This window comes from Electrona antarctica (assembly GCF_951216825.1).
Source record: "Electrona antarctica genome assembly, chromosome: 16".
Classification (NCBI taxonomy): domain Eukaryota; kingdom Metazoa; phylum Chordata; class Actinopteri; order Myctophiformes; family Myctophidae; genus Electrona; species Electrona antarctica.
The window spans coordinates 25,882,997-25,904,368 of NC_136797.1; the positions used below are offsets into that span (position 1 = coordinate 25,882,997).

At 43.9% G+C, this 21,372-nt stretch overlaps 2 protein-coding genes across 3 annotated transcripts in view; one reads left to right on the forward strand and one right to left on the reverse strand.

The window, feature by feature from the left end:
- Positions 1-509: 509 nt before the first annotated feature.
- On the reverse strand, positions 510-16,008 carry LOC306939521 (sorting nexin-18-like). Its single transcript, XM_079524110.1, has 8 exons — positions 15,206-16,008; positions 14,168-14,265; positions 13,297-13,382; positions 12,215-12,460; positions 10,765-11,058; positions 9,222-9,358; positions 7,726-7,971; positions 510-746 (listed from the first exon to the last, which is right to left on the reverse strand). The coding sequence occupies exons 1-8, from the start codon at positions 15,612-15,614 to the stop codon at positions 520-522; spliced, it is 1,743 nt and encodes a 580-aa protein (XP_079380236.1). The 5' UTR covers positions 15,615-16,008; the 3' UTR covers positions 510-519.
- Positions 16,009-16,671: 663 nt separating this feature from the next.
- Positions 16,672-21,372, forward strand: part of kiaa1958 (KIAA1958 ortholog) — a 218,481-nt gene continuing 213,780 nt past the window's right edge. For both annotated transcript variants that reach the window (XM_079523535.1, XM_079523536.1), the window contains exons 1-5: positions 16,672-16,837; positions 18,583-18,891; positions 19,019-19,544; positions 19,775-19,954; positions 20,915-21,106. In XM_079523535.1, the coding sequence (XP_079379661.1) occupies positions 18,604-18,891; positions 19,019-19,544; positions 19,775-19,954; positions 20,915-21,106 (1,186 nt within the window). In that variant the 5' untranslated portion in view covers positions 16,672-16,837; positions 18,583-18,603. The remainder of the gene's footprint in view (positions 16,838-18,582; positions 18,892-19,018; positions 19,545-19,774; positions 19,955-20,914; positions 21,107-21,372) is intronic.

Consider the following 21,372-nt stretch of genomic DNA (forward strand, 5'->3'; position numbering starts at 1 on the left):
GCACATGCTGTTGGCCTGTTGCACTTCCCCCCACTGTAGAGCGTGCATGTGCACATTTTGTTACCGGGGCGGACTGGGTGGTTCTCCAAATCACCCAAATCACTGAATGCTCCTTTAAGTTATACCTAGTTACATAGTTATCATTGTTATCAAGTTTTTGTGCAGTAACAGGGGGTCTCCCCCCGTCTCTCCATCTCTTTAGTAAAACAGGAAAGAGAACTCAAAGTTCAATTAGAAGAGATCAGACAAAACATTTAGCAGATCAAATTGGAACTCAAACAGTATGAAGTTGAAGCTGATCAATTTTCTTCATGTTGTTCTCTTTCCTGATCGGATAATATTGGTATGCGGACCTGACACTGTATTTTCTGTTTATTAACGAGCTGGAGATACCCATCTTACTGAACAAATATATAGGAATATAGAGCTTTAACTTTCTAACAAAAACCTTTTTTGCCCCCAGCAAATATACAGTACATCACGTAAGTGTCTAAATCAACCCTCAGGATTATCCGCGCTCTATTGGTCTTCATCGTATCTCTCCAGGGTGTCCTGCAGCTTGGCGGTGATCTTCTGGAAGAAGAGGATCTGCTGTTGCAGGTGATGCTGCATCTGAGAGCGGAAGTCCCGTACGCGCGTGCGGTGGAAGTGCTGGATCTCGGCCAGCGTGGCACAGGAGATGATGTTACAGCGCTCGTGGAGCTCCCCCTCCTGCTTCGGACACTCCTTCACCTTCGTCAGAGCACCTTACCCCGAAAAGAGGAGGAAGCGAGGGAGGCGTAGAGGGAGGGAGGAGAGGGATGGAAGGAGGCAAAGAAAGAGAGTGAGGTGAACTTCGATAGACCGGTGATCAAATAAATATATATTGATTAGTTATGGAAAATCTAGTTATGACATCCTATAGCCTATTTTAGCATGTCCTCTTGGACTGACTTATCCATTTTCCATTTGTATGTGTATATGGTCAGAGTGTCTGCACCTCACAGACATGGTTGGTCATGTTTTCTTGTACTGGGCTCCTTCTGGTATGTTAAACCAAGGCTAACCTTGGAAGAAGTTTAGTATATGCCTGTAGAGCTGCCTGTGTAAAATGTCAACAACCCTAGTTGCCCAGGGGGAATACGCAAATCATGATGGTTGACGTGATGACGCTTGACGCAACCATTCTTAACATCCCATAATATGTACTGTATATAACACTGTATCAATTTTTAACACGTCAGAAGAACATATCTGGAATGCCTTTCCAACGCTTTAAGATATATCTTCTCTGGAATAAACCCAATTAATATTATAACGAGAAGTTTCCTCTCGGTTATTGATTAGGTCTGACAGATATGAACCGGGACGTACAAGGTTAAATTAAACCAACTTCATGAGTTATCAGTAATGTATTATAATGCATCAATGTTATTAATAATAATAACTCAGTCAGGACATTATGAACAAACATCTCTGCTCCCACGATGCTCCAGAATATATCTGCTCATCCAAGATAATAGACATATATTGATGAATTGGAGAACCATTAGACATCATAAAACCCCTGAATACTGTTTAACGTTACGTTACATACTGACAGTGACATCACATTCATTATTACAGTTGTACAAAATCCCCTTCTCTTCTGTCTCTAGGAGTGGGTGGATTTGGGATTCTGACCCTAATCACTCCATTTAGTGGTGGGTGGGGCCTGGCGTTAGCCTAATCTGGTACACCTGAGGTAGGTCTATATAGGCTCAGGTAGAACTCCCCAGAGCAAACATTTGGTCTGAACTCTGAGGGGTGAGGAGGTAGAACCCCATGTCTGTGTTCACTTGATGCATTCATAATTAAGTCGTCATTTCCATCACCACCAGTGTTCAACATCACATGTACCTAAAGCCCAGCAATAAATCCATTTATAACACCCTGAAAACCCTGGTCCTGACCAGGACTCTGACTGGCATACTGGTGTAGGAGTTTGAATTGTGTATATAGCCACTTAGCCAGTGAACTTTCCACCAAACCCACAAACTTTACAACAGTTATACTGACAACATGTTCTTTAATGCATTTTGATTTGTGAATTAATACTAAAAGCACACACTCACACTGGGAAAGAGCTTAAATAATAAAATATTATTCATGAATTAACATTGGAACAACGCTGAGAGTTCATTGTTGTTCTGTCATAATCCCCTGGTTTGCCTGTTGATGGCGCTCGCAGCCCTGATTGTTATCCATTTATAATAACTCAATAGCCTGTACAAATGTAATGAGTCCATTTGGTTACATTTGAACACTCTCAGAGGTAATTGAGCACTCAGGATTTAGCAGTGTGCATATTGAAACAAATCAAATGCAGGAAATGGGTCTGGACTAGGCACACCTTGACAAAACCACCTGGAGGATCCCAATGGGTCTGGACTAGGCACACCTTGACAAAACCACCTGGAGGATCCCAATGGGTCTGGACTAGGCACACCTTGACAAAACCACCTGGAGGATCCCAATGGGTCTGGACTAGGCACACCTTGACAAAACCACCTGGAGGATCCCAATGGGTCTGGACTAGGCACACCTTGACAAAACCACCTGGAGGATCCCAATGGGTCTGGACTAGGCACACCTTGACAAAACCACCTGGAGGATCCCAACCCACAGCTTGAGAACCACTGTCCTAGAGAAGCTCTGCTAAGGCAGAACTCAAAGAAACAAAATCCTCTGGGAAGGAAGCGGAGATTTCCCCAACACCGAACCAGCCATCATGAGGAAATTGTAGAATTAGTCACGATAACACTTCCTGCACACAAACGTTGACTGGTCTCTGTACTCTCCATGTACTGTCTGCCCCTCCTTTTTCCTTCTAGAAAAAAATTATTAAAATCTCTAAAAAAAAAGTTCACTGTTCCTCTTATTATAAAATGAATGGGATTGGGGAGACTGTTCCATGTGGTTAAAGCAGAGGCGTATCTACAATAAGGCGAGGGCAGGCGTCCGCCTGTCCAAATCCATTTCTGGCCTGGCCAAAATCCATACAATGAGAAAAAAAGAGGACAAAAACAAGACATGAGAACTATTAGTGTACAGCTGATTGGCCGTTGCGGTAGAGCGCGACCCTCAATCACCCATTGGAATGCAAATGCACGCCTTTCAGCCTTTGTATACTACTCGTCTGGCAGGTATATCTCTTTGAAAACCTAGTGCTACGATTGTGCGCGGGGAGACGACAATTAACACATCTTGCCTGTCCAAAAAGTAATTCTTGCCTGCCCAAAATGTAATTCCTGGAAACGCCACTGGGTTATAGGCACTAGAATTCCCTCCATGCGTGTCTAAAGCAATTTCTTTCAGGATATGAAAACTGTCAGGGGTGGGAGGAGGTGGGGGGGATAGCGTGTACCTCCACATGCGTTACGCCCCCCTAGTGAGACCTGTCACTGTCGGGTGGAAAGATGTTGGCTGTTGGCTTGATGGCCCGGGTATCGGAGGAGACCCGAGGCTTTCTTCACCCTCCCAATGACTGATTGGGTTAGCAGAGATGGAGTACTTGTAGAGAGGCTGGGGAATTGGGAATTGGCTTTACTACATTGGGACTTGAAGGGGGGAAAATGTTTTTCTTTTGTCTTGACGGGGCATGTTTTGCACAATAACATAGTCTTTTCATTATGTCTGCCCACGATCTCTGTGATTTATACGTTTGTTTACCTCAGTCACTGATACTAAAATCTGATGTTTTATTTTTTATTTTTTCTATGAACCTGCTGTGACTTGACACCCATACTGTTATAAAACCAAAATAAAAAGATTTTGAAAAGGATATGTGATGTGTATTAGGAACTGTGATGTGTATTGTATAGTAGACATTTTGTTTCAGCTTTAAGTAACTTCTTCGTTATGAATGAAGAAATGTAATGATCATTTCATTTTCTCACGCATCAAAATTAACGTTTTGTTCCCCCAGGAATCATGTTTCATAAAGAGACTTTTTTGTTCCTCTAATGTTGTTCAGAGACTATAGATGAATGGGCATTTCTCAGGTTTGCGACTTGTCTTTGAGGAAGAACAGCAGAACTGCTTCATAAGCAAAATGATTCATGTAGGAGTAACTTATGTTCAAACTTGAGCAAAGCTGAGTGGAAGAAATGACTCAGTCCTCTTACCTCACTAACACATTCTTTAACAAAGAGAAAAAAGTCTAGTCTCTCTCTCTCTCTCGCACTCACGCACGCACGCACGCACGCACGCACGCACGCACGCACGCACGCACGCACGCACGCACACACACACAGGCCCCGCACCAAACACACTAACAACAGTTGCACAGTAAAAACCCCAATTTAACACTGAGTGTAAAAAAAGGAGGTCAACGTTTACACTGAACACTGAACATCGAACGTGTTCGATTTCACTGTGCGCATCCAAGCCCCAATGACCTGAAATCAACTTGGACTTTGCGCCCCTTCAGGCCAGGCAGATTACAGAGCTGTAAGCCAACACACCCCACCCCCTCTTTTGCTATCACTAAGGAGGAAAGGAGAAGGGAAGGCAGCGGAGGGGAAGAAGTGTGTGTGTGTGTGTGTGTGTGTGTGTGTGTGTGTGTGTGTGTGTGTGTGTGTGTGTGTGTGTGTGTGTGTGTGTGTGAGAGAGAGAGAGAGAGAAAAGGAGGAAGAGGAGGAGGGGAGAACCTAATCCTTGCATTCCAACAGTCCCAGGGCAACACAGGACCAGAGTGCCTGGAATCTCCGCTCTCATTCAAATCAGATGTAGCCTGGAGTGGACCTCACAGCGGCGTTGGTGTCTGCTTATTATCAGCGACATTGGGGCTGGTTTTTCTGTAAATATTGGTAGTTGTGGCTTGCTTAGTGTGTGTAGTGAAAATGTTACGTCCTGGACTTAACAACAGACTCCCATCTGACAATAGTTTTCCCCAGGGAATGCAAGATTTCAGATTTGTGTCCACATTTTGTAAAAGAAAAACATTGTCAAGATTTCTTTTGAAAATAGCCGATCTACAAGCTCACAACGCTTCCCATGCAGTGCGTTTTGAGCTTGTAGAACGGCTATTCTCAAATAGCCGACGTTGTATGATGATAATAGTCGTTTCTTTTGGGCTTGTTTTCATATACCTGGTTGCTTATTTCTCTCACATCTGGCAACACTGCCTCACAGTCGAGAACCACAGATAAGGTGACCATACTTTAAAAAATCACACCCGTGTGAACTGAGTGGTGTAAGGTTTTATATAGCATGATCAGCTGTGGTCTGACGTAATGTCTGACGTTAAAGATCTTTGGCCAGGTAGACTCGTCTTCTGATGTGATGATTTGTGACCATGAAGTTGATTCAGCTGGAGTTTTTGTCCGATGTGAGGTATTATATAAGGTAAGGTATTACATAGCCTGATCAGCTCTGATCTGACGTAATGAAATCACACCTGGATGTGATTTCACAACTGGCTTTTTTTGTGCAGAGAAAATGAGCATGGTTGCTACGGTCATCCAGTTCACCCGGGTGTGATTTAATTACGTCAGAAATTATTTTGAACATAGCAACCATGCTCATTTTTTTCTGCACACAAAAGCCAGTTGTAGGAGTGGTTTACACCACTCAAAAACCCAAACCGGGACCCTTAATAACTTACATATTATAAAATCACACCCGTGTGAATTGAGGGGCGCTCTTTTCATCGTACATCATCGTGACGTAAAATAGACACTATGCCTATTTGCTCAGACACGATGATGTAAAATTGTCCATTCATTGTCAATGGGAATTTGTGTAGGACGTACATCTACACTAATAGCTGAATATAGGAGGGGCTAGCCCCTCAAAAGAAATAGTGACTGCCCCTTTCAACAGAACTCAAAATAAGTGTGGTGAAAACTGGCACCATTTGTCGGGACTCAGGACTCAGGAGGACACCCAGTTGAAACCAGGACAATCCACAGAGGAGTCCAGCCTGGAGCTCGAAGGAGCTGGAGTGGGACGGATAATGTAATAATGTTCATTATATTATTTCTTCAAAAGAAAAAAAGATAGTGTAAGGAAACTGGTTTATGTTCCCCTGAACAAATCAATTCTAGGATACGTCCATATGTTTTTGTAATAGAATGAGAAGTGCTGTATTAGAGAAACTCGCCGCTATAAATATGTGTGGAATGTGGACTCGCTGTGTTGGGAAGGAGGATTAATGTCTTTGACATGGAAAGGGCCCTGCAGGCCTCTCTCTCTCTCTCTCTCTCTCTCTCTCTCTCTCTCTGTCGGAATAAAGTAAAAAGTAGGACGAGAGAGCTTGTTTGAAAACAACTCGCCTCGCTCGCCAACACAGTCTGACAAACCACAACAACTGTCATGGGAACTGGGACTGAACGCGATAACTTTATTTTGTGTTTAGCCCCAGACTGTATTTTGAGTGGAGAATCACTCAAAATACAGTCTGGGGCTACACAAAATAAAGTTATCGCGCCTAGGCTGGTGCCCACGATTTAAGTGCCCCCCCCCCCCCCCCCCCCCCCAATAAATTGGCAAAACACTAAGGTTTTAATGATAATACAACATTAATATATATATATATATATATATTTTTACGATTGTTTTCTTTAAAACCTTGATAGTTTTGTTTTCATTGTGATAGGACAGGAACTTCAACAATACTAACTTAGTTCCATTCCAGTTCCAATCGATTGATTGATCACAACATGGCCCACCCACGCAAGTGGTCAGACAGATATGGACGGGGGACACAAACGCTTTTGACATTTTCAAGTGGGCCGGGGCCCTGGTCCAGAAAGTAAGGGATGAGAACCACTGAATTAAAGCAAAGTAAATGCAACACCGTCGTCAGTCACACACACAGAGTATTAGGATTCCGGCTGTGTTTCCAGCCTGTGTTTGCAGGGCCTATAGAACAGGGCTGATGGGACTGTGAAACAGTGCCTCTATGTTTGGCAGACGTAAGGGATTTATCTGCCAGCAGGCAGCACCTCCCCACTCCCACTCTGCAGGGAGTTCAGCCTAGAGCACTCCCCTGTGTGTGTGCGTGTATAGAAAGAGCATGAGTGTGTGTGCGCGTGTGCACGTGTGCACGCGCGCGCGCGTGTGTGTGTGTGTGTGTGTGTGCGTGTATATGTGGACAATGGGATCCAGGCTCTCTCCACAAAGCACAGAGTTTGAATGCATCAGGGCTGGTTTCAGTCCTAGACCCAGACTGACGTTGCGATTTAATAAATGAAAGCAGATGTTGTACTTTCTTTCTTTCTCACTGCAAATCCACATCACTGTCTATTGACTGCCTTTGTATTGAATGATTCATGGTCAATTTTCAGTGGAATTTCATTAATGACATGATAAACAATGCAATCAAAAACACATGTATCCATTGTTTCACATGAGAAAGTAAAGGAGTTTCTACCAAACATAAAACTCTAAGAGCAGGCCATGTATCCCAAACATGTTAAGATTGAGACCCCAAAAGAGGAATTTGATGTCTCCTCAATAACTGGTCTATAAGCTCAAAATGCGTTGCAATGTGACACACTGTGAGCTTGTAGATAGATGTGCACTGCTTATATACACGCTTCTGAAAAATGTATGATTTTGTTTTTGATGCATGTAATGCATGTAATATTTTACAGGAAAGGTAAAGAAAATAAAAGAATAAAACATTATATTTTACTCATCCTCCAAAAACTGGTCCGTGACACGTATGTTCTGAAAACGTTAGAGAATGACTCCTCTTACCTTTCTGTACGTGTATGATGTCGGGATAGTTGGCCAGGTGTCCCCGGTAGATATCCAGCAGGTCTGATATTGGAGCCAGGTCCTGACGAGGCTGCTCGGCGAAGTAATCGCCGATGGCCTCGTAAGCGTCTCCGGTGCCGGCGATGGCTCGGTTGAGGCCCGCAGAGTAGGGCTGCTGGTCCAGCTCGAAGGCCTGCCCCAGCAGCCTGAACGACTGGCCCACTTTCTGGTACTCCTTCTTGAAACCTGTCATTTCGGATCATAGTCACATCATGACATTTTACTTGACGATGTATTTGTCATACAAAATATTTTGCTGTTAACACCTTGGAGGCCCGGAACTATTTAATCCATTTCATCCATGTGCCCATCATTTATAGCGCACGGACCACTTTTACCGGCGCACCGGAAGCTGGTGTGCACTGTGCAGCTTCTGTGTAGCTGTGTAGCAGCTAACAATAGCCACACCACTCTAGAGTCGATCGACAACAACGGGAGGTAATAATAAATCTATCGCGACTAGCGACTGGACCGCGGAAGGCCGTCAAACACAGGATCTTTTTTCAGAATTAGACGGGATGATTTAGATCGGGAGTTAGATCGTTTTAAGATTTTCGTTTGTCGTCAGCTAAACAGGCAGGGGACATTTTCGATGACGTGTCACTTTTTGACACGTCATCGGATCGGGCAACAAGCGCTCCAAGGCTCTAGAGCGATGCGAACGGTTTTGTTATCATTAATCTCCGTCCTATTTATCAATCTCCGGCTTGGGCACTTGACCATGACCTTGAACTTGGACGGAGAACTCCGCCCCGGGCCTCCAAGGTGTTAACAATGTAAGCAATTTAAGACCTGAGGCCGTTTCTAAAAATGTCTTCTAGAGCCATGCTGGAAGGAGATAGGGCCCGCAAACCAGCTTAAATGAATAAAGGAATTGCTTAATTATCAGATTTATTATCAGATTTATTCCAAATCCATGGTGCCATATCATATCAGTGGTGCTCAAACCTTTTCCTGTCAAGGGTCCCCAAAATTATATGCATTGAGCTTGTAGATCTGCTATTTTCGAATAGCCAAAGTATGAAATAATGGTTGAAGTGGTTAAAATATAGCTAAAATCTAAAATGAGATAGATGCTTTCCCAGTTGTAATGGCTTAATTCAATTGTGTTTCTTTGGCATTTGGCATTGGAATATACATATGAACAAAATGAACATTTCTGTTTGCCTTTCAGTCTTTGCAAACAAAAAAAACGCACGGGACAGATTATGACAAATACTTAGTCAGGGAGGACGAGTGAGGCGTAGACTGAGCCTCAGGCCCTCAGTCCTTTCTCCTCCCTCCCCAACACTCACTCCCTGCTGACAGGGAGGCTGCCCCAGGCTGCCCCAGGCCGCAGGATTACGTGTCGTGACAAATATCCCCCTCCCTGCCTGTCTTCCTTCTCTCCTCCCTAAAAACGAAACTAAACAGCATACAGTTCAACTTGAACTTGCCTGTGATCTGCTTGCGAGCAAACTCATTGATGGTGGTGTTCACCACCACAATGTTCTCGTCCATCCTCTTGGTGAAGGTCTTGAAGCCCTCAATCTTGCTCTCCACCTCTTGGAGGTCGAGTGGAAGCGCAGGTGGGCTGGTTGAAGGAAAAGGCAAGGTTGCTTTCATCAGCCCATTAAGGCCTAAGACCAGATTCTACAAAAATGTCTTCTAAATCCTGACAGTTTTCTGAAAAACGTATTAGTGGTGCACTGGTGCTTTTTTCATGTGAAGGTACCCACAGAATTATCTGTATTTGGCCGCGGACCCCCATCTGAAATGATGTTGTTCCAGGCACCTCCCAGAAGCAAATATTTGAGTTAAAAACGGTCACTGTGAAAGAATATATATGGAAAGATTTGCACATGTTTTCACGATTTTTCAGAAATAGCAGATCCACAAGCTGTAGATCTGCTATTTTTCAACAGCTAAAGTTTATAAATAATAGGGCTACAATAGAAACAAGTCCCCAGGACTTTTTTTTTTTTTTAAATATCCTTTTAGCCTTAATGTCTTAAAAGTCATTAACAAGGTCATTTGATAAGGTTCATTAATAGGGATCATTGTTCTGTGAGTTGACGTCAGGTCGTTTATGTGGCTTCCACTCTTACCTCACACTGTGTGGCCTTGTTTAGCAAATACTGTACCGGAGTAGGTCTGATTAACTGATTACATCATGTTTATTGTGGGGCATAAATGTGGGAGAGCAGATTACTCCAGCCCTCCTTATCTCACACCTTCAGACACTTCCAATAACAAGGGCAAGAGTTGATCTACAGTATAACACATGGTGCTGATTTGGAGAAAATAAATTACCACCAGTCACCATCCAACAACAGCCCTCGCTCTCTAGCACCACAGCTAACAGTAACATAGCCAAGTTTGGGATTACAACCAGCAACTTCTTACAGTACGTGCAGCTACAGTACGTGCTCAAGGGAACATTGCTAGTCACCAAAAGCCCTTAATTTGTCCCCTACTGCAGGGCTACTCAACTGGCGGCCCACAGGCCAAATCCGGTCCGCCAATCAAGTTGGACTGGTCCGCGGAAGAGTAAGTAAGTAAGTAAATGACTTGCAAACAAGTAATTTACTTAGAGGGGGCAGCAGTCCGGCCCCCGGCCCCTTGGGTTTTTGACAATGCAGCCCCCTGAACAATTTAGTTGAATAGCCCTGAATAGCACTGATTTCTGTTATTGTCATTATTTAAAAAAACATATTGCACCTCAATGAGGTGCTTGAATCCAACCAACAACTTCCCAGTTAAAAACCCCTTGAATCCCCAGGGCTCTATACTAGGTTTGCTCCTTTTTTGAGGGGCAAACCTGGAGCATGGAATGTGTGTTTGTGTGTACCAAATTTGAGATGATTTGATTGGCTGAGCGCGGACGATAAGAGCGGCCCTCACATTTTTACTTCACCAAATCTCATCTAGAATCTCAGAGCGCATTTGCGCCGGATCGGATATTGTTCGCCAAACGATCGTTGAATCAAGACAACCCACCTGATGGTGAGGAAGAAATTGGCCCCGACCAGATCATCTCTCTCGGCCTTCCTCTTGCCTTGCTTCCAGGCCTTCTCGTCCGCCCCGCACGTTAAGAAATGCTGGAAGACGTCGCAGCGGGCCAAGACGGGATGGGTGGTCATGTGGTTCATCCACCAGATCAGGCCTTTCCTCCGCTTGGAGATGAAGTCCTCCTCGAAGCGTCCCGTGGCCTGCTTCTCCGGGAGGTGAGGCACGGAGATGACGGGGAAACGCTCTACGAGCCGCGCGTACAGCCAGTCAAAATGTTTATACCTGTAGGAGTTGGGAGGGATACAGCCAGTCAAAATGTTTATACCTGTAGGAGTTGGGAGGGATACAGCCAGTCAAAATGTTTATACCTGTAGGAGTTGGGAGGGATACAGCCAGTCAAATAGTATATATCTAGCAGCGGTAGGGTGGAGGGTATAAGACACAGGACAGGAAACAGGGATACCCCACAGCAGGGTCAAGAATGGATAGTGGACAGATAGATGGATGTGGTGGGTGGGTTGATGGATGGATGGATGGATGTACTGTATGGATGGATGTATGTGTAACAGGATTTGGAGGGAGAGTTAGGTTTGATACTAAAGATGGATGAGTGCATGGAGCAAGGGAGATGAGGGTATGACAAGGTTATACAGAGGTAGTGGTGATAAAGGGAGGGAAGAGGAGTGAAATAAGAAGAATTAAGTGGACAAGGTTGAGATAGAGATTGTTTGTTCAGAAGCAAGCAGCGGGTGAGGGTGGAGGGATAGAGGAGTGCAGAAGATAGAAATAATATATTTTTTTTTAATAATACATTTGATTTAGTAACACACTTTATATTTGACACAAATTTCAAAGTGCTACATGTCATAAAATAGGTGAGTAGAATGCGGGTGCTGATAGTGGATGACTGGATGTAATAGAGACGAACAACAACACAAGACGACAAAGTGATAAAATAGGGATCAGAGGAAAATCATTTTTTTAAACTTAAAAAGGCAGGTTTTAGGCAACAGGGCTGAACTGCTGCAGTGAAACATTTTTCTTGGCAACAATAGGTTGCCATGTTCCCCCAATTAGTCTCCTAAAACCTGCCCACTATCTCCAGTTCACCATCACTGTCATTACTACCAGTTAGAGCTGATAAGGTAAGGCTGTACGTACTGAAACTATGTCTGGACATTCAAGTCAATTAATGTCAGCAGTTTTCCACAGCAGGGGGATTATGATGAGGAAATGCCGCCCGGATAAACAGAGCAACAAGTCAACATTTTCAAAGACTCAACAGGAAAGAGTGAAATGTCCTGGGACTATTATTAGGGGACACGGAGCTACTGCATTATGTTGAGAGTATTCAAACAAACCTACAGCTTTTCTGGAGAACAAGGTTAGTGTGCGTGCGTGTGTGCGCACGTGCGCGCATGTATGTGCGTTCGCGTACCTGCGGTTCACTTGCGTGTTGGTGTGACTGGGCGTCAGCCCGTAGGACATGTAACTCTTCATGCCTTTGAACTTGGTCTGCTTGGTGGGGTCGTCGATGGTGCACGTGAACGGATACGGGTCCTGCTGCCACTCGGGCGACCCGTGCTGCCCCATCACCACGCAGATCCTGTCGCCGTCCTTCACGAAGGCGGACGCCTCCCCCAGCAGGAAGGCCTCCCCGCCCGACTTGACGAAGGTGGAGAACCTGTTGTCGTGTTGGCGCAAAGTAACCAATTATTATTATTATTTAGAATTACGTGCTAGAAAGCTTTCTTACCTTTCTTTGTAGTTGTTACGTCCCCACCAAAGAGGTCCAGGTGTTATTATGTGCAAAAGCTCCTTATTGGCTATTTCCCCTACCATAAGCCCTAAATTAATTGCATTGAATTGAATGGGGCTATGGGGTGTTGTGCTAATTTGCTTATTTCCATCGCTCAAAATTATAATTTTTTTGTATATATCCTCTCTTCATAATGTAAATAATATCCCAAGCAGCACACTTTACTACTTATTTAGATGGAAATAAACTAATTAGCACAACACCCCATAGCCCCATTCAATTCCCATTCAATTCAATGCAATTCATTGAGGGCTTATGGTAGGGGAAATAGCCAATAAGGAGTTTTTGCACAATAAAACACCTGTACCTCTTTGGTGGGGATGTAACAACTACAAAGAAAGGTAAGAAAGCCTTGGAAGCATGGAATTCTCCTTTAACCACTTCAGCCCTATACATTTCGGCCATTTGAAAATAGCTGATCTACAAGCTCACAATGCGTCACATCGTGACGCATTGTGAGCTTGTAGATCCGCTATTTTCAAAAGATTTTTTATACATTTAAAAATGGGACATGGGACATTCTGTATAGTGAGTACTTTATTCTTTTGGTACTTTAATTACATTTTGATGCCGATACTTTTGTACTTTTTACTCAAGTGCATTTTGAATACGGGACTTCTACTCGTAGCGGAGTACATCCACATTGTAGCATTGATACTTTTACTTAAGTAAAATAATTGGGTACTGTTTCCACCACTGACCTGTTGAGGTTCCGGCCCACCGTGGCCGAGGAGCCCTTGGCCTGCTGCTGCGCGCTGCCGCGGCGGCCCGGCAGAGACGTCGTCACCTGGTCATAGAATAGATAACGAAGGTTTAGTTGACGATTAAAGGGCCACTTCACTTCCCTTTTGCAACCAGATCTTATTTTAATGATGTTGGCCATAGGGTGAAAATTTTAAATTGTGCTACAAATACTATTAACATTGAGTGACTGCCGTTTCTTCCAGAGGTGAAATGTCCCTTTAACTGCCATGCAAATAATTGCATGCATAGCAGCTTTTGCCAAACAAATAGACAGATAATAGACTAATAATGCTTAAAGGACGACTTCACCCATTTTCAAGTATAGCCTAATTGGTGCACTCCTCACTAACGCTTGTGATAAAATGGTACCATTTTATTCTACTCCACAGTCTGTGGAGTAGAATAAACCCGCCTATCACCAGTGGCATTATCGTTAGGCAGGCTTAAAAAAAAATATATAATAAACTTTATAATAAACCGTTTCTGTTTAGCTTGGATTCCCCATTGATGATAGCAATGTCTGGTACCATTATCCCATTCTGGGCGGGAACCCCTTTTGGTGTTTTAACTAAGCATTATGTTATACTTTAGCCATTGAAAAATAGCAAATCTACAAGCTTGTAGGTCTGCTATTTTTGAAAAATCGTGAAAATGCGGCACAAATCTTTGAAAATATATTCTTTCAGAAGACTTTTTTTTTAATTTCGACGCCAGGCCTAAATGGGGTTATTATCAGGTTATGTGAGCATGAGTGACCCATGAACATAATGTCCATAGTTATTTAGGAAGAGTTTTAGAAGATGTACGAGTGACAGGCCTATACTACACCTGGTAGGTGGAGAGGGCGCCCCCGGCGCCAGAAGACGGCTCGCCGCTGACGGTGGAGCAGCTGTCATCCCAGTCGTCATCCCAGTCCTCATCACTACCTTGTAGGTCGGGGGACGACATGATTATGGACAAAATCAATCGCAATATTTCTACACCGCCCACCTCCTTTTCCCCTCACTGTATATGTTTCTTTTCCCTTTTTACCTCCTTTATGATGAATTCCTGTTCTGTCCTATATATAGAAGTGTCTATTTGTACGTCTCTAAATGTTTTGATGAATTGAACAAGGTGGACCCTCTTGTAAACAAGTGTAATGCTTAATTGGGTCATCCACTCACAGTTAACAAACAGTCTTTGTATTGAGTTTGTGCTTGAAATGTACTGTAATTCTGCAAACTGTTAATACATATTTCAATCAATCAATCAAAACAACATATTACAATATAATATTGTATTGTGAGGGTGAAATCAATGTTCTTTAATTGTTTACAAAAAATGTTCAAATAGAACATACTTTAAAGTATTACAAAAATAAGCTTTTAAAAGACTATAAAACCAGGAAAACACTTACAAATGCCATATCACGATATTACGATATCCGTTGAATCACGATATTATAGCAGCAGCCCGTACACTATAGGCTACTACAATGGTTTTCAAACAGTGGTCCAGGGAACACCAGTGGTCCTGAGGGGGTTCCAGCCTAGCATGGTCCCCAGCTAAGATGGAAAGTTGGTAACCAAATGGACCCTTATAGATCTCTAACTCTTGAGAGTGTAAAATCATTTTTTACATACTCAAGAAGAGTTCAATTATCGTTAAACATCTGCATTACTTAATTTATTTACCTGTTGTCTCTCCTATGGTCCCAACAGCAATACACAGCATGGAATTGTGCAAACACGTCATCCAATGATATCTAGTTTTGGGTCTGCGAGACTCATCAAATGGTGGTCCGTGGCTCAAATACCGAATAAAGAATATATGGGCCTTGATATGAAAAGGGTTGAATTGAAAACCACCACTGCGAGATACTACCTTGACTGGTCTGGTAGCTGCTCCTCTGTGGGGGCTGCTGTAGCGCCGGTGACGACGGTGTCGTCTGCTGCTGCTGCTGCTGCTGGTGGACTTTAGTGATGTTCACAGCGGTGGTGGTGGTCCTCTGGGGAGAGTTATTAAAGGAGGAGGGAGGAGGAGGCTCGTAAGCCTGCTGAGACTCGTATCCGTTATTGTTGTTGGAGGAGGAGGAGGAGACATGGTCGTTCCTGATGATCTCCACATACGAGGCCGGAAACAGGCCAGTCTGTCCCCTGGTGTTCTCCCCTTCCAGCCAGCCCTCCAGCTCCTCCTCGCTGAACAAAGTGACGAGTTCGTTCTCGCATATGGAGATCTCTCCTGGGTTCTCAGAGCTGAAGTCGTACAGGACTCTCGCCGTCAACAACGCCATGCTGCAGACAGACAGTATATATAGCTATACCTCTCTCTCCCCCAGTCTCCCCCACACAAATTCCCCCAAATAACACGACTATAGTAACGAAGAACCAGCCGCTACAAGTTGTGATACTTTTTGTTGTTGTTGCCGAGTTTGCATCAATTAAGTTTAAAATGAAACAATGCCAGACGCCTATTCTGCCATCGGATAACTTTTTGTATGCGACACCAACCGATCGTTCTCTCTCTGCCTCTCTCTACCTCCTCCCTCCCTCTCTCTCTCTCTCTGTGTGGGTCAAATAACGTTTATAATTGCATGCAGAACTTAAGCCGAGATGGGGGAAAAAGAAAAAAAACATTAAAAACGTATCTATATAAAGACAAAAAAAGCAGTTTATATCTCCCAAACAACCATCCACCGTTCTTCTGTGCAGTTTGACTTGTTCTCCTGGTCTGATCGGAGGAGAAGAAAGTCTTTTTTTCCAGATGCATGGGCTTGTTGGAGCACGAATACACTGTCTGAGTAATGGAGGGTGGGGCTACACTACACGGTAAAAGTCCTGAGTGTAATGTTTAACTCAAACATGGAAGACCCGTCCCTCAGTCAAGAGTTAGTTACAAATATATGGATCAATTCATTATTAACAGTGAGGATTTGAACGTATAATAATACGCATGACAAATTGATGGTTATAGAATAGGTAGCCTATAACATGATATATGATAAGCAGATGGTAGAACGATTCGGTTCATAGTCCATTTTATTTTAGATGTGTATATTTGTCATGATTAGGCCTATACATAATATTATATTCTTCCATCATATTTGGTATGTAACATACAATCACGCTCCCCGGCCCCTCATGTATTTCTTCACCGACACGACAGTTATAACTAGTTTATTCTAAGTTTATTATAGGGAGCTCTTTGGGAGGTACTTGCGCCGGTACACCGCTAGATGTCAGTGTTGACACGCGCACTGTTAACGACACGGAGTTCATTCCTACTCCTCCAGACCAACTGGTGGCAGTAATAAAACCGTTGTGCGCCCTGCGATAATAATATAAACACGCGAATAATAACCATAATAAAACTGCTTCCATGACATGGTTTTTTGGGTCAAAAACCATGGATGAAATATAAACATGGAATCACATTAAATTAAACAACACTCGGTCCGACTCCGACATGACGCCTGACCGCACAGGAATTCCTCCGGTAACGTCGAGTTATAAAACGGTAAATATTAGACTATACACTGAGTAACGTAAAGTAAGGTTCTTTATTGTGACGCTTTGTTGTGGGTCCCCCTTGCGTGCTTATTGTTTAGAACGATGACATCTGTCCGCAGAAAGTATCATTAATCGCAACGCATCTGTTCTCAAGACATGTGTACATTACACGTACATGTTATGCAAACAGGTTTCTGTTGCAAAAATGTGAAAGATGAAATTCAGAAACTCAAGTGTAGTGTGTGTGTGTGTGTGTGTGTAGCCTTTTTGTAGTTCAGAAAAATAATGTTCTACAGTCAGTGAGAGATGCAGCAGAAGTATTATTTGTATTATAAGATTTGCTCAAATGCACACACGGTGTAGAGTTTTGCATTGCTACTAACTATGAATTATATTGCAGGCCTATATAAATTATTATTATGACATGCTATACTTGCATACTTCTTATAATATTATTCTCAGCCTGCCCTTCTTGCCGCCGGGATGTGGTTTGTTTGGCTTGGTTGTGTGTTTGTGAATGGCATGACTTGAAATTTGAATCAATGGAACATGTGAGTCAGGTAGGTCATCATCACCATGCTGGCTTGTGGCGGACATTTCTTGTAAAAATTCCATTGTTGCCACGGACATACACAATTAATGTATAATAACAATATCACCATGAACACATACAGAGCTATATAGCCCTGATTAACCATAATTGATTGATTGAGTGATTGAAAAATGTATTAACAGTTTGCAGAATTACAGTACATTTCAAGCACAAACTCAATACAAAGGCTGTTAACTGTGAGTGGACGACCCAATTAAGCATTACACTTGTTTCCAATAGGGTCCACAATGTTCAATTCATCAAAAACATTTAGAGACGTACAAATAGACACTTGACTTCTATATAGACAAAGGACAGAACAGGAATTCATCATAAAGGAGGTAAAAAGGGAAAAGAAACATATACAGTGAGGGAAAAAAAGGGGTGGGGGGAGGTCTGAGAGTGTTCAAATTTGTTCCATTTGTACACCCTCAGAGTTTTGGGGGGTTCTTCTAGCAAATAAAACATTTGAGAATCACTATAGTTGGACTCCTAATGTGCCATCATATAATCCGAAGACAATCTGGAGACTGACATTGGTGACTGGGTCTTATGATCAAAATAAGAACATTATAATGTTGTGTAAAACAGAAAATGTAATATTTGCCACGGACACATTTGTCTGTGTACGGACATGTTGATGACCCCTAATGTGAGTTCATTCCAGTGTGTGAGTTAGCGGTACACTACACTTTAATATCTTCAGTGTCACACTGTCAGTGTTTCCTCAATCGCCTGGATGCATTACTGGAAACTAATCTCATTCATCATCAGACACTGCTTCAAAACCCCACACCATTAAGGCAATTGGCTAAATACTGGTTTCCGTGTCTGTAGTCTCAAAATCACTTTAACCAATTTAACCCAAACGTAAACTGTAAGCTTTTTGAAAATAGCAGATCTACATGTCAGCAGTGCACTGCACACACCATGTCACATCATGTGTTGTGAGCTTCTAGATTGGCTATTTTCAAAATATTTTGAAGATTTTAATAAGATAATCCATATCAATTTGGTGGTCCTTCTTGACCTGAAAATATTTGAGGACTACTGCTCTAAATAGAACACCCGGTAATTTACACTTTCTCCCTATTCTCTGTGTCTGTCTGTGTGTGTTTCTCTCTCTTTCTCTCTCTCTCTCTCTCTCTCTCTCTCCCCAGGTGGTATTGATGTAACTGATAATGTCTGAGCTGGTGCAGACGACCTCTGACAGTTTGTGTAAGCTGGTCCGCTGGGCTCACAGTCACGGAACCATCTGCAACCTGATCCCCGGCCTGCGGCAGCACCATGGCAATGCCCTGACGCCAGAGACCGCTCTCCATGGCAGCAGAGGCACCGTGGCCGTGTGGGGGTGCAGCGCAGGCCACGCCTACCACTGGCCCCTGGGTTACCACGACAACGGCCCCGGAGGGTCGGCCGGTAACAGGCAAGGCCAACAGAGGTTTGCGGCAGGTCGTTCGTCCTCTAAGGTGAAATTAGGATTCTGGTTCTTTTATTAAAATAAATCTCGCCCTAGCGTCCGTATTCTGGGGCGAACAATAGGAAAAAATGGCAGATCTACAAAAACTCTCTCCTCTCCTCTCCTCTCCTCTCCAGGTTACAGTAAGAGGGTCATGCGACCTGTCCTGCAGCGAACCAGCCTCAGAAGGGGAGGAGTTCAACAACCGACTGTTTGACATCGGTGGCTGCGATTCGTCAGCCACCGACGAGGACTACGAGCCCCGCCCTTCTTCCAGGAAGAGAGGAGGGACGGGTCTAGCGGGCTCAGGAGGAGGAGGAACGGGGAAGAAGATCAAACAGGAAACGGTGTCGGCGGAGGATTACTACCCCGTCGCTAACATGGGAACAAGTGGACTGTCGGACCCTGCCAACGCCGCACAGACTAATTCTCTGTCCTCGCACATACACACCCCGTCGCCCCACAACAAGCCCCTGGTGCACTACCACCAGACCGAGACCCAAACACTTGGCCCCCCTGGGGAGAAGGGAGAGGGACTTGCGTGTGAGGGATTATTAATGGACCCAGAGATGGAGCTGCTGGGTGGAAGAAGCTGCAGCGCAGGGCCCACTGAGCAGGCCCCAGGGCAGAGCTCTGCCACAGAGATCACAGACCAGATAGCAGGTATGGCCCGGTCACTTCATCATTTCCGAGATGGGGAAGGCAGAGTTGAGGACAGCATTCACGTCTTCTTGTTGGTGTTGAGCTCATGTTTAGATGGACGTCTTGTAACATGCCACACTACACTACAAGACCAGCCCTTCTCTCTTGTGATTGTGACTTGCCCATTGGTGTGAAAAAGCACTTCTCTACATAAGCCTTCGCTTGTACTGTGTGTGTGTTCATATAAACAGGTACTGGAGGCCAGTGTGAGCTGGAGCGTCTGAGGGTGCTTCTGCGCACTGAGCGAAGCCGCAATGTGCAGATGATAGAAACCATCTCCAGTCTGAAACAGGACAAGGAGTTACTGCAGAACGAACTCACCAAGAAAGCAGAGCTGATCTGTGACTTCCTACAGGATCAACTACGGCCAGGTAGAACACGCACTTCACTGTCACATACAGTAGTTCAGGGGTTCTCAAAGTTTTTGGCTGGAGACCCCCGAAAATGCTTTGGCCATGTCTAGCGACCCCCGCCCCGCCCCTCTCCCCACCACCAATACAAATTGGCCGCTGCAACAACCTAATAATAATAGAGAAAATACATCATAAATATATACTGAAACTAGATATAATCATTAAGGAAAGTATATGCATGCACTATGTGTACTATGTAAACTCTAAATGTTCCATTTTCCAGCCATTCACTTGCAAAAAAACAAAACAAATATATATATATTTTTTATATAATTTGGGGACCCCCCAAAATAATTTGGGGACCACCCAGGTTGAGAACCCCTGCAGTAGTTCACAGTAGAGCATGTTACATTGTTTTTTTCCCCCCTCACACTTCACGTATTAGTTCAACATTTGTCTATGGATGGACTTTTGGATGGACGTTTGATGGATGTTGGATGTTTGATACCTTTAACAAAGGTACAATCATATATTTGCGGTAACGCATTGGCGTTTGCCAGGTGCTTCTTTATGCCTGATGAAGGTCCGAGTGACCGAAACGGCATCAATAAAGGTTTTGTAAGGGAAGACGAGACGGTGTACGGAACTCCCCCTTTCTCCTACTATTCTAGTCCACTGATCCGACGCAGCTGTCTCTGTAGGTGTGCAAAAGGACCTTTTTTCTTCAAACAATTGTATATTTAAAACATTTCACCATGCACCTGTAAATATGCCATGGACCACTGGTTGAGAAACGGTAGAATAGTAAACCGGTAGTATAGAGCAGTGTTTTTGCATAATAAAATAATTCAGCCTTTTCATTCTCATACTAAAAGTGTCTGTCAACACGGTTGGCCGACACAAAGACAGCTTTTAATGCCATCTACAGACACTTGTCTGAAGAAGTGTATCCGATCCATCTTCTTCACTCCATTCCAGAAAAGAGGCGGCCTCAGTCCTCCAATCAGATGGAACCAGGAAGTTCACACATGGCGTTTCCGGATGAGACGGCAGCATTTGATTCGCCGGTGTTGTTTGACTCGTTTGAGGAGGTGGAGCTTCACTCTCTGGAGCGCCCCAGGACGCTGAAGACCAAGAGGAGTCGGGAGGGAGAGAACACACGTGTCAGAAGTAAGAACGCACACACACACACACACACACACACACACACACACATGGATAATTATTTTGTACTGTACAGACAACACAATCAAGTATCCACATTATGCAAATTAACATTCAACATATATTATGGGTTAATAATCAATTTGCCCACGTAGGCCTATTTAAGAGGTTATTGTCTCCACCAGGCTGAAGGCATGGGGAGAGAGTATGTTTTGCACTCCGTCCGTCCGTCCGTGTGTCCGTCCGTCCGTGTGTCCGTCCGTCCGTCCGTC

Bases quoted from the DNA above. Each gene is read 5' to 3' on its own strand.
- LOC306939521 (XM_079524110.1), bottom strand. From the start codon at position 15,614: ATGGCGTTGTTGACGGCGAGAGTCCTGTACGACTTCAGCTCTGAGAAC. The intron at 12,461-13,296 runs GTCAGTGGTGGA...ACACGACAACAG, and splicing joins GTGGGCCGGAACCTCAACAG to GTTCTCCACCTTCGTCAAGT. The intron at 11,059-12,214 runs GTACGCGAACGC...CAACTCCTACAG, and splicing joins AACACGCAAGTGAACCGCAG to GTATAAACATTTTGACTGGC.